The sequence below is a fragment of the Spermophilus citellus genome (assembly GCF_964194105.1).
Source record: "Spermophilus citellus genome assembly, chromosome: 3".
Taxonomy (NCBI): Eukaryota; Metazoa; Chordata; class Mammalia; order Rodentia; family Sciuridae; genus Spermophilus; species Spermophilus citellus.
In genome coordinates this window covers 116,278,696-116,291,435 of record NC_138184.1, presented here as the reverse complement: position 1 = coordinate 116,291,435, position 12,740 = coordinate 116,278,696, and the positions used below count along the sequence as shown (strand labels likewise).

General features: G+C 56.3%; 2 protein-coding genes across 10 annotated transcripts in view; one reads left to right on the top strand and one right to left on the bottom strand.

The window, feature by feature from the left end:
* Nucleotides 1-226: 226 nt before the first annotated feature.
* RHBDD3 (rhomboid domain containing 3) lies at nucleotides 227-5,840 on the top strand. Of its 6 annotated transcripts, none has more exons than XM_081285556.1 (7): nucleotides 227-441; nucleotides 611-771; nucleotides 2,574-2,612; nucleotides 3,576-3,959; nucleotides 4,890-5,052; nucleotides 5,140-5,424; nucleotides 5,498-5,840. In XM_081285556.1, coding segments are annotated over exons 3-7 (1,008 nt in total). In that variant the 5' UTR covers nucleotides 227-441; nucleotides 611-771; nucleotides 2,574-2,611; the 3' UTR covers nucleotides 5,673-5,840. The 6 variants fall into 6 exon arrangements, with proteins under 6 accessions (XP_081141682.1, XP_081141683.1, XP_081141679.1 ...); XM_081285553.1 differs by having other exon boundaries at nucleotides 231-441; nucleotides 2,574-2,762; XM_081285555.1 differs by having other exon boundaries at nucleotides 231-493; nucleotides 2,574-2,762.
* A 145-nt stretch (nucleotides 5,841-5,985) lies between these two features.
* The window catches only part of EMID1 (EMI domain containing 1), a 42,683-nt gene continuing 35,928 nt past the window's right edge, over nucleotides 5,986-12,740 (bottom strand). Inside the window, exons 15-17 of one of the 4 annotated variants that reach the window (XM_081284739.1) lie at nucleotides 11,613-11,697; nucleotides 10,591-10,742; nucleotides 5,986-6,957 (exon numbers count right to left, since the gene is read on the bottom strand). In XM_081284739.1, the coding sequence (XP_081140865.1) occupies nucleotides 6,706-6,957; nucleotides 10,591-10,742; nucleotides 11,613-11,697 (489 nt within the window). In that variant the 3' untranslated portion in view covers nucleotides 5,986-6,705. The remainder of the gene's footprint in view (nucleotides 6,958-10,590; nucleotides 10,743-11,612; nucleotides 11,698-12,740) is intronic. The other 3 variants (XR_014020887.1, XM_081284740.1, XM_081284741.1) reach the window with 3 other exon arrangements.

Below are 12,740 nucleotides of genomic sequence, written 5' to 3'. Positions count from 1 at the left end.
GCCCGAAACTGTTGTCTCAATCTTCTCTTAAGATCGCCGACGTGACGCGAGAGCCAAAATAGCACGAAGGGGCCGGAGTGGGTGGTGAACCGGTGTCAGTATCAAACCAGAGCGATTCCCCGCACGAGGCTAGGTCGTTCGCAGTGGTTACGTCCGCGGGCTCAAGGGACCGTCTCTGAAGAGTCTGCCCTGGAGGGAAACGGAGGCCGGCGGGAGAGGCTGGGGGAAGGGATCGGGGCCTAGAACAACTGCTGACTAATCGGCGGGCGGCGGGCGGCGTGGGAGGGGGAGGGGGTTGCGCTGTGGCCGGTCGGCTGGGGTCACGCGCCTTCGTGCGCACACGATGGGTTTGGAGCCCCTGGGCCTCAGCCCGGAGCCGGAGTGCCGACTCCCAGCCGGGGGGCCCCGCCCGGCCCGCCGGTGTGGGGGGCGTGCTCCGCGGTGAGTACCTCGGACGCGTGGCCTGGGCCGGCGGGGGAGGCGACCGAGGCCGGTGAGCTACGTGGGACACCCCGAACGCCTGGCCGGCCCCCGAGGGCCCTCCCCCAGTAACGGTCGGCCTTGAGAAGGTCCTTTAATCTTCCCGCATCCAATACCCTTGTCTTAACAGAAGGGGAAACTGAGGCCGAAGAAAGTTGAGTACTTTCCCCAAAGTCACAAAGCTGAGTTTGGCCCAGACCCTAGGATACCCACCAGCCCACTCTGTCCACCATCCGGAAGAATCGTCCCTGCCCTTGACTTCCCATTCTGTGAGCCTGGCTTCCCTCTAAGGTAGGCAGAACCTTGGGGTGCTCAGCCCCATTTTGTGAATTGACGAAGCAGCTCCAGAGGGCTCAAGTCCCAGTTCTGTGTCTGTGGGCAAGTCCTTCACCCTTGTTTTGGTGCCCAGTAGGTGGATGGTTGTGAGGGTGAAAAGGAAGTTTGCTGCGACCTTAGACTCTACCCCCAGGCAAGGCTGTCACCTGCCCACTTTCCCAAACCTCCCCCCAGTGGCATACATAGATGGGTGCTCAGATCCAGTGCAGGGCAGGCTCACTCTAAATTCCTGAGCAGAACTGGAAGCCAAGTTCGTGGGGTTTTTTAGTGAACACAGAAAAAGCACCAGCTGTGTGCTGGGAGTACCCCGGTGAACCTGGGGATAAGAGGAGCCCCTCCTCCTATGAATTCAAACTACCTACCTCCGGAGGCATGCCAAGCTGTGCTCATGAGATAGGATAAGAGCTATGAAATGAAGTGTCAGAGGGGAAAGGACATTTGAGCTGGGTTTCAAAGGGTGAGTAGAAGTGTGACGATTGGAGAGTTGGAAGGAAAGACATTTCAGGCAGAGAAGTTTTCCTCATTTTCCCTGCAGGACCTGGCAGATGCAGGGGCTGCCCTTGGCAAGGAAGCCCACTAGGCAGCCTTCCTGTCTCTCTGGGATCTTATTTTCTTCTCTGAATCAGCTCAGTAGGCATCCTGAGACAGAGGCCTGGCCAGGGGTGAAGGGGCTCCAGCAGGGGCTGGAGGACAGCCTGGATGTCATAGGGGAACATGGGGGAGAAAAGAGCTTTGCTTTGTGGGCAGGGAATGGCAAGGTTTGGAGCCCAGAGCTTGGACCAGAGAGGCTTGAGCAACTAACTTCCTATTGAGGCTCTTCTTTGGGCCAGTTGGCAGCTGTATGTGCATATGTGGGGATGAGGGGATGGCTACAGTTTACTGAGCAGGAACTGTAGGCTGGAGCCTGCCTTAGCCTATTTCTTTCTCTTCTCACACTATGAAGAAAGGATTTTCTTATTCCCCATTTCACAGATGAGAAAGGGAAGGCTCAGAGGCTGGGAAAGTTGCCCCGTTATATAGCAGAAAGAGATGGAACAGATATTGGTGTTTTTTTTTTAAATATTTATTTTTTAGTTTGCGGCGAACACAACATGTTTGTTTGTATGTGGTGCTGGGGATCGAACCCGGGCCGCACGCATGCCAGGCAAGCGCGCTACCGCTTGAGCCACATCCCCAGCCCCCAGATATTGGTGTTTTATGTGAAGGGAGAAGTTGGGGCCAGAGAAGCTATGTTCAGGATTGGGGAGGAGGAGATGCCTTAGTCCCAGGTCATTTTGTATGGCTCACAGTGTGGGACCCTGTTACCCCTCTGCCAGTCCTCCCCCACCCCCTCCCCAGTCTGCCCATTGGCTGGCTTTGACCCCTTGGTCAAGGGCAACTGAGGCCATCTGGAACCCTAAGACTGGGCAAAATGGAGTAGTAGTGAGAGGAAGGTAGTAGTCTGAGGGAACTAGGAAGCAAAAGGTGGCTACAGGTGGCCCTGAATATGCCCTGGGGGAGTTCTACCCTTCTTTTCTACAGTCCAGGGCCCCAGTTAACTTTCCAGACGCAGTACCAGGGCCCATCTGAACTCAGGACTCTCATATATGGGCAGGTGGAAGGGAAGATGGATTGGGCTCTGGGCTCCACTGTGGCCAAGCTGCTGGGCCTGCCTCTCCATCCTTAGTTCCCAGCACTGTAAAATGAGGCGGGTCAAGTGTGGGGAGTGAGAGAGATAAAACCTGCAGTAGTAACTGTTGTTTCCCTTACTCCCACAGCACAGAGCCCCGGGATCACGCTTGACCTTCCTCAGCCAAGTATGCATGCCAGGGAACCCCCTGGCCTATTGTCTCCAGCGCTGCCTCTTGCCTCCTCTGTCCTCATGTTGCTGATGAGCAGCCTGTGGCTGGTGGGGGCCGGCCCCAGCCTGACCCTGGCCCCGGAGCTGCTGTTGGACCCCTGGCAGGGTGAGGGCCAGCCAAGTGGACCTAGGAGAGTCTGGAGAGTTGCTGCAGGGTCTGCAATCAGTTGGTGGGAGCAGCATGGTTGTACAGGGGTGGGACCTAGTACCCTGGGGATGATCAGCTTAAACAGGAGCATGCCCAGCTCATCCACAGCCAGGGAGGGCCAAGGACCCTGCAGAAGGGCCAGCAGGGTGGGGTGGGAATTTGTGGGGAGGAGTTCTCTTCTGACAGCCTTCCCTCAAAATCGGTACTAAGCTTTCAGCTAAGCATGAGGATGGGGAGGAGGTGCTAGGGCTTGGAGGAGTTGCCCCCAGTTGAGCACTTGTTTGTCAATAATAACAACAGCTCCAGTTTATAATTGAGGAACCCAAATGATGCTCAGAGAGGTTAAGTAAATTGTCTAAGACCACACAGCCTGGGGAGTGAGGTGGCTCCAGGAGTGAAGTGGGAAGTCTCATGACAATTTGTGCTTCCACCTGGGCTTGACGGATTTGGTAAATTCTATAGAGCACCTTCACCATGCCTGACACACAGTGAGTGCTCCATAGTGAGTGCAGAAGACTTGAGTGGTTGGTCCTTTGTTCTGTTTAACACAACAGGGGTGTGGCCATGACATTTGGAAGCCCTTGGTCCCCTCTACTTGGTCCTAATCACTAATAGTGATTAGGTGCTAGTAGTGAGCACATTGCTTCCTGATGAGGGGAGGCTGGTTTAGGAGGTGGTCCTGGTGGAGGCTGATCCCCCGACCTAGCACACCTGGAACAGCCTTGAAGGGTGGGGCCAGTAACCAGGCGCATAAGCCCTTCTCTCTCCCAGTGCACCGGCTGCTGACCCATGCCCTGGGCCACACGGCCCTGCCTGGCCTGCTCCTGAGCCTGCTGCTCCTGCCTGTCCTGGGCTGGCGGCAGGAGTGCCACCTGGGCACACTGCGATTCCTGCACGCCTCTGCCCTGCTCTCCCTAGCCACTGGGCTGCTGGCTGTGCTGCTGGCAGGCCTTGGTGTGTCCAGTGCAGCTGGTAGCTGTGGTTACATGCCTGTCCACCTGGCCATGCTGGCAGGGCAAGGTCACTGCCCTAGATATTCCCAGGGGCTGCTGCCACCGTGGTTGCTGCCATGGCTGCTGCTTGCCCTGACCCCCCTGCTCAGCTCCGAGCCACCCTTCCTGCAGCTCCTTTGTGGCCTCCTTGCTGGCTTGGCCTGTATCCTTTGCCTGAGCACAGGGCCCATGCCTGTGGGTACTGTGGCTAGGGCTCCAGGTGGAAAGGAAGTGGTACAACGGAGTCAGGCCCAAGCAATATCCGGTGGCTGTGCACACATATCTGGGAGCATCTCCCTCTGGGCCATGCTCGGGCTGGGGACTGGGGGCTCATGACCAGGTGGAGGAGCCAATTACAATATAAAGGGCCCCATGGGAAGCCTGGGGGTGCTGAGGTGATCGAGGAGGCACTAACAGGACCCACTAACTTGGGTCCTGAAGGTGGCATCTGTGCCAAACATTCAGGAGGAAGGGTTTAGGTGAAGAGAAGTGAAAAAGCCGGCCACGTGGCGGACAGAAAGGGTGAGGGCCAGGGGCCGGACGAGCCCGGGGTTCTCTGGGAACTGAGAGTGACAGTTGGCTGGAGGTGCAGTTGCCTTAAACATAGGCTTTTGCTCCAAAGATGCTTAATACCTGTTGGGGGAAACTGCCACCAGAGACAATAGGCTGCCCCTCTACCCCGCTGTGGGGACTTCAAGGGAAGAGTCTGTTTCTAACACCAGCTGCCCAGGCCTGTCTGAATGGAAGCATGGTGGCCTGGGTGAGGCCAGGAGAGGTGTTAGTGGAACTTTTCCTGGCAGAATCACAGACGTGAGCAGGCAGGCGGGTCCCTGGAACAGCAGCTGGGGTGGCTGAGGCTGGGAGGGCTGGATTGGGAGCAGGCACTTCTGGCTCATGCTCTTAGTTGAGTGGCTTGTTAGGTCCCCCTCTTTGTCTTGCTGTTGTGGGGTGAAGACACTTTTCTTCAGGGCCATGGGGAGTGAGACACCCAGGAATGAACGCCCAGCACTCTCGGCCTGGGGCTGGCCGTGCAAAGCAGACCCATCCCTGCCTGGCTTTGGTTTTCCTTGACCGACTGCCCTGCTCTGGGCAGATGCTGCCAGAGCCTTAAGGTGGCTGGAGCCCTCGGAGCAGCGCCTACAGGTGATGCAGGAGAGCATCTTGTGCAGGACCCTGGCTAGGTGCTGGCCTTTGAGGCTCTTTCCCACCCCAGGCAGCCTGGCTGAGCTGCCTGTCACCCTTCCTGCTGGAGCGAGGTAAGGGTGATGCTGTGACTTGGCCCTGCTGGTCGAAACCATGGCGGTGACTGGTGGCGAGGCCCTTCTCTGCTTCTACCCTCGCAGGTCTGCCATCCCTGGACCTCCTTACCAAGTCTCCCCTCCGCCCTGGTTCCATGGTGATGGCACAGCCCAGCTTCCGCCAGGCCCGGGGCCCGTGCAGCTGACCTGGGAGGACCTGGAGGTGGGCCTGGACTGGGCTGGGTCCCGCTTCCCCCCAGGGGCCCCGATGTGGGCCGTCCTGGATGAGCAGATGCTGCAGGAGGGGATTCAGGCCTCACTGCTTGACAGGCCAGTTGAGGAGACCCAAAGCCCACTGTGGCTGCCCAAGTCCTCAGTGTCCTCTCTGCGGTAAGCAGGGTTGGGGAGGTTGGGTCTCTGGTATGGGGTCAGGGCCGCCCGGACACCCCCTCCTTGTCCACAGGCTGCAGCAGTTGGAGCGCATGGGCTTCCCCACAGAGCAGGCAGTGGTGGCACTGGCAGCCACAGGCCGTGTGGAGGGTGCTGTGTCACTGCTTGTTGAGGGGCAGGTGGACACTGCGCCCCTGGTGACCCAGGAGGAGGCGGCTGCCCACTGCAAGGGCCCTGGGCCTCCCTAACCCAGGCAGAGGGTGGGGGCACAGGCTTGGCCTAAAGGCAGGTAGCCTGAGTCCCTGCTCTGTCCACTGAGCCACCGTGGGATACTGGGGCACCCCTGGGGGCAGGGGAGGCCCCAGAGCATGCTGCCTGGTAGCTTTTTTAAGAATAAAAGCCAATTCATTTTCCAACCTGGGCCTCATCGGAGGCAGCAGTTGCATCTGACTCCTTTGTGTTGGGGTGTGGGGATGAACGAAGGGGTGAGCGAGCGAGCAGTGAGTGGCCGGCTGGGTGGCTGAGTGGGGAGGACATCCCCTTCATGTCCTGAGACACAGGGCTCCCACCCTGCAGTGTGTGTCCTCTTCTCCAAGGAAGCTGTGTCTTTCAGTGCTGGGCTGGGTCCCCTGCCAGGGCATTCTTCATCACTCCTCTTGTCCCCAGGCAGGCCCTCCCTGGCTGCCCTCTGTCCCAGGACACACTGAAGCCAGACGGGGTGGGATTCAGGCAGGGGACCTTTATTGGCCAGTACATATCTACCTCCCAGTGTCTGTCACAGGCACTTGTGAGAGCAGGCAGCCCCTTCTCTGACCTGGGCCCCGGGAGGGGGTGGGGGCTTAGGAGGCAGAACTGAGGCAAAGAGCCCCCAGCTAACCAGTTAGAGATTAGGCAGCCTGGCCTCGAGGTTGGGAACCCAGCACCAGGAGACAATGAGAGGAGGGATCCTCAGGGAGCTCCCCGAAGTGTGGCTGAGGAGGGAGGTGGAGACTGCCCAGCCAGCGTCCCTGTGGGTGGGAGGCCTGGCCACGCACCAGTTTCTGGCCTCCACAGTGCCTTCGCATAGAGGCTTGGCCAGCTGGCAAGAGACCAGAGACCTCGTGCCTGTGCCCTCTCCTCAGAGTCCTGTGTCACCCCATCTTACAGAGGGGAGGAGCAGGCCCTTTATCAAGTGAGACCTCACCTCTTGCCTAGGCTGTCACTTTCCTCTAAGGCTCCAGTCGCTGCTGTGTCTCAGCCATGCACAGGGCGCCAGAGCTGAGATCTGCCCACCTCTGAGGCCTAGGTGGCAGAAGAGACCCTGAGGACACCAATAAATAGGAACTGGCAGTCTCTGGAGGAGCTGGCTTCGTCCAGTCTAGGAAGGGAAACTGGTGTGGTCCACCCCGAGGGGCCACCACCGCTCTTAGCCTCTCTTGTCCCGGCTCCTAGAGGCCACGATCCGGTAGTTGGCTGTGTGTCCTCCCCTCTTTCCCCGAAGGAGGCTGGGGATGCCTGTGCCGGCAGGACCTGCCCCGGACCCCAGCTCTGGTTCTGCCGAAGGGAATAGAAGGAGAGTCCACGTTAGGGGATCCACACTGGGTGTCCACTTCCCCGTGGCCTTAGGGGGTCCTACAGTCCTGGACACCCTCTGCCAGTGTACCCTGGAGTCTGGGAGGCAGAGCTGTGGGAAAAGAAGGCTGCCTACAGGCTAAGCAGTGCCTGCCCCCCGCCCCCCAGGATTTCTCAGCCCTCCAACCCAATGAAAGCATCCAGGGCCTCTCGGTTCCTGCTGTCAAGTGGGGATAATAACCAGACCTACTGTGTTTATATGAACTGTTCTGCGTAGAGCAAACACTCCATGTGAAACAGAGGCGCTGGGGTGGAACACAGGGCCTCATGCATGAGAGGCCAGCGCTCTACCATGGAGCTACACCTTTAGTTCTTTTTTTCTGCTTTCCTAATTTTGGAGTGAAGGTGTGCCATGTATCATACCCATTTTGTAGCTGGGTAAACAGAGGATAGAGTACAGACTGACTGTCCTTGGGTTAGGCCAGAAGTTGGGGCAAGGACTTAGGAGAGCCAGTTTCCCCCACTGATCTACTGTGCAGCGGCAAGCTGAACCCTTGTCAGGGTCTCATCTGTCTCAAAAATCAAGGGTGATTCAGAGATGGGGTGGATCAGGGATCACTGGTAGGGCGCTTGCAGAGCATGTGCAAGTCCCTGGGTTCCATCTCCAGCACCACAAAAAAATAAATTATTTTTTGTGGTGCTGGAGATAATAAAATCAAATCAGGGACATTTCCAGATAAGTCCCTGAGAGGGCCTAGGCAGCTCCAGTAATTACTGAAGTCAGGGTTGGGGCTGGGGCTAGGTGCTTGTGGGATTGTGGGAGAGCATATGTGAGGCATTGGGTTTGATTCTCAGCACCACATAAAATAAATAAAAGTAACGTGTCCAACTACAACTAAAAAAATATTTAAAATAAATTAATTAAATAAAGGTGAAAATTCCAATGGGACTGTGGTGAGATATGTCCCAATCTAGATGTAAGCTGTACCCCAAAGTGAAACAGAATAATGGGCATTGTTGGCACTTGGGAAACTTCCTTCAAAATCCAGAGCAGGAACTTCATCCTCCAGGAATCCTCCTGTGCCTCTCAGCTCTGCCTCTTAAAGCTAAATGAGACAGGGTACTGTTTTTCTAGCAGGAGAGGGACACTTAGCAAGGAAAGCCCCAGGGTAGAGGACTTGGCTGAGCCTTCAGAGCCATTTCCAGGACAGTCACGTGGACTCTGCAGAGGGCACCGCCAGGGCGTGGGCTCTGTCACTATCCTAACTGCCAGCGCCCACATGCCCCTGGGCTGAGACATGGGATCTCCAGAGAAGACAGGCGTGTGCAGTCACTGTTGAGGGACAGTCTTATGGTGGAGCCTGGGAGGAGCGTGGCACCAAGCATTAGCTCCTGCACCAAATAGGGTCAAGACCTAGCCCCCACCATGTCCCAGTTAGGTGGCCTTGGGCAAGCCACCAACTTTTGAGCCTCATCTGGAATGTGGAGATAACACTCCAGTTGTCACACTCTTTCGATAAAATAGGTTTAATGTGAGCAGGAGTGAAAAATGGTTTTTACAGTAAATCCTGGACTATTAGGGTCACTAGATTGGTGTGGCTTGGACTCAGATCTTCTGTAGGTCTGGTCACTAAGATTGGTCATGACATGATCAAATTTGGGGCCCTGTATTTTCCCTGGGCTAGGTGGAGGTGTTTTGCTGATGGAGTCCAATGAACCAGGGCCCTGGAAGACAAAGTGACCCTGAGAAGGCACGTGAGCCCTCTGAGCCTGTTTCTTTACCTGTTCAATGGGCATTGCCCACCTGGTGACCCTAGAGTAAGGACTGGAGATGATCAATGTGAATCCCAGCCCAGGAGGTAGCTGTCGCTGTTATCAGTGATCATAACCCAAACACAAGCACCATCTGGGTCTTTTTTCTTCTTCAGTGCTGGGTTTAGACCCCGGCACTTGCTAAGCAAGTGCTCTACCACTGAGCAGCTGTACACCCCCAGCCCCAGTGGGTCCTGTATCTGCCTCTACTCCTCTCCCCTATACTGGTCCCTTCAGGCCCTAACCCAAGCTGACTTCCAAAGGGGCCTGCTTCCAGGGCTTGTGGCCTCTGACAGGGGCATGGGCCTTCCCAGTTGCCTTCTTAAAAAGGTACTGAGAGTCCGGGATTGGGTTCTTGGTCCTTTGGTCCCAGTGATCCCTTGAATCCTGTGGAGCTCAGGGAGAGTATGGAGGGGGGCAGATATGAACTGGCTTTAGGGCAGGAGTCTGGGCGTGTCTCCATACCTTGGTCTCCCCTTGTAAGATGAAAACAGGGCTTGTCTGGCTCAAATGGCCAGATGGGTGGGCAAAGAGGTCCAGGAGAGTCATTGTGAGAGGAGTCACAAGGTTGGTGAATGGGCTGTGGAAGTGGACCCCACACACACTTTCCAGCCTCCTAGGCCTTTGCCCACGCAGGACTCTTGGACAGGATTGACTCTCCCCACCCCCATTCCACCTGGCACACCCAGGAGTCTTCCATGATCCAATGCAAGTGTCCCCTCTTCCAAGAAGTCTTCTCCAACCTCCAGCAGGAAGTGACAGCTCCTCACCTACATCCTTGGACACTTTGGTTTCCCCAAATCCCTGTAGATATGGGGATTTACTGCCACTGATGGGCAGCTTCCCAAGGCAGGAGCTCAGCTGCTCTGCAAGGCCCATGTGCCCACCTGAGCCTGGCATCCAGTATGTGCTCCCTGTGATTCTGCTAAATAAAGGGGGCTTGGTTCTAACTTTGACCCTCTTTCCTGCTTGGGTCCTCAGTTTCTCTTTTTATAAAAGAGATATAAGTAAGATCATATCAAGGCCTCTCTGCACTGATGTGTTCACTGGATGTCAGATGCGGTGGCTGGAGGTGGGCGAAGGGCAGAAGGGGGTGAGTAGGAAAGGAACAGAGCCCAGCCTTGGGGGCAGTCAATCCATACTCTCCTGGTGCCAGCCACAGGCTCTAATTGAAGGGGCAGGGACACCCTCAGCCTCACCTCAGGAGCCAGGCACCAGGGCCCACCTGGAGTCCTGACATCCTTCTGTGCCACCCCAGCCTGCCTTCTAGGACCTTCTTACTGTCGACCCTGCCAGATTCTCCAGCCTGACTCTCACCTCTCAGCAACTTTGAGGAACAAGTCCTCTGGGCTCTCTGGCCTCTTGGCCTTTGCTCTGCTGCCTGTTCCCTCTCCCCTGATCCTCGTCCTTCAGGTCACTGCCAAGATATCACCTGGTCTAGGAAGCCCTCCCTGAGTGACCCCCTCCCACACACCAGCCACCCCACCACAGTACATCTCATCTGGGGTTTCAGAGCTAATGCCAGATCTGTCCCCAGCCCCGCAGTGTGCTAAGCTCACAAGGGCAGGGCTGCGTTTGATCTGTTGAAGCCCATGCCAGCGAGGTGACTGGCACAGAGTAGGTGCTCATCCACCCAAAACCAGAGCCCTCACTGTGCCAGTCACTGCCTAGTATGGGTGGATGGAAGGATGAATGAATGTCTGCTGGCCTGGGCCACGCATCAGGAGGCACCCTCTGCAGGCCCAGGCCCTTCCCAGTCCCTTCCTGGAAGGGGCTGCCCCTGCCTGCCCACCCTACCATTACCTGGCCAGATGATGGCTTCCAGCAGGGTGACCCGTCTGGCCAGGAGCTCCAGCTGAGCCTGCTGCTGCAGGAAGCTCTGTAAGCTAGGAGCCTGATGGGAAATTGAGAAGAGCAGACGGTGCGACTCTGGCCTCCAGGGCTGGGCAGGGAAGCTGAGGGGCGAACGGGGTGGGCAGGTGCCAGGTGTCTTCAAGGTAGGGACATTTATGTGTCTCCACTGAGACCTGCTCTCCCCTCCCTAAGGTGGGAACAGGGTTTGCCTGGCTCCTCAGATGACCAGAAGGGTGGGGAATTGTGGGGTAGATGCCTGGGGCGAGGGTCTGTTTTGATCCCTGAAAGGTAACTGCAGGACAGGTGAGGAGAACCAAAGTGGAAACTGCAAGGGGGATACCTGGGGCCAGGAGGGCGCCCATGGGAGAGTCTCTGGAGTCTTGGGGGAAGGGGTCAGTATGTAGATGGTGCATTACGCAGAGTCCTCTGGGGCCTGAATCTGGCTGTCACCCACAGTCTGCTGCACTTCTGGAGTCGAGCTCCATGACCTACCGTCCCTGGGTCTGGAGACTGGCTCTATCACCTATGGATTCTACAGAGCTGGTCTGACTAGAGGCTCCATTTCCCCGTAATCCTCCCGTGGGCCTGGTCTCTGTCTTACCCATGAACCTCTACACTGCTGGAGTCTGGTCCGTTACCCACAATCCCTTGCTGATCTAGAGTTTGGTTCCATTGCCCATCATCTCTTCCAAACTTACAATCTGTCATCTCTGGTTCCCCACAGGCCTGGAAATCATATCACCCACAATGCCCAGAGGCCCAGGTCTGACCCCAGGCGGGGATCCAGGGTCTCCAGGGCCCCTCTTCACCTGTGGAGGAGGGGCCAGTCATCGAGAGATGGGTGGTCTTGGCCTCTCAGGACTTGTTCAGGCCTCATGACTGGGCTTAGGCAAGTCCCACCCCAGGATGGGCTTGGGGAAGGCTGACAGGCAGCAGCTGGGCTGTATGTCTGTCTGTCTGTCTCTACTCACCATAGAGCCCAATCATTGTTTCCAAGATTAAAACCCTCTCAGCTAAAATCTTCAAAGCCTCGCGTAGTTGGTGCAACCCCTCCCCCTGTGGAGGAAAGAGACAGATGCAGCCGTGATGGAGGGAGGGGGGGCCCTGCAAAGCCTGTGTGGCCAATGCCCCACCCAGGACATGCACCTGCAGCCTCTCCCCACCTGCCGTAGCCCAGGGCCCATGGACAGCCAGAACAAGACGGGGTGGTGGGGGGACAAGGCAGGTAAAAGCGATCCCTGAGGGACCCATCAGAAAGTCCAGTTCAATCCCAGATGGCTGCAAACCCAGATCCTCTGGAGACAGGGGGATGCCAATCCACAGAGGCAGAACTGCTGTCCCAGAGCCTGTCACGATCCTCACCCCAAGATTGCCACGGAGCCCACCCTGACCTCTGATCTCTGCTGCCCAACTCCAGTTGGTCTCGTTTCACCTGCATGACCTCTTGCTATGTCCCTGGGCCACCTCGACTCTCCTTTACTTCATATTCTGTTTTTCCTTCTGGCCCTGGGGATTGCACCGCCGATTGTTCTACCACTGAGCCACATCCCTAGCCCTTTTGATATTTTCTTTCCAGAGAAGGTCTTACTGAATTGCTCAGGCTGGCCTTGAACTCGTGAGTCTCCTGGCTCAGCCCCCCAAGTCACTAGAATGATGGGTGTATGTACTGCATCCAGCTACTTCCTATGCTTTATGTAATTTTTTAAAATTATTTTTTGTGGTTCTGGTGATCAAACCCAGAGCCTCCCACGAACTAAACAAATACTCTATCTACCACCAAGCTGTACCCCCAGCTCCAACTTATATTCTTTAAATCCACTTCTCAAATTTTACATCAGCCTCACCCTAATTAACTCTATCAGTGAGATCAGGCCACTTATAAAGAAGCAAAAATGCCAGGGGTGATGGTGCATACCATTTGGGAGGCTGGGGCAGGAAGATCGTGAGTTCAAAGCCAGCCCCAGCAAAAGTGAGGCGCTAAGCAACTCAGTGAGACCCTGTCTCTAAATAAAATACAAAATAGGGCTGGGGATGGGGCTCAGTGGTTAAGTGTCCCTGGGTTCAATCCCCAGTAAAAAGAAAGGAAAGAAAAGAAGGAA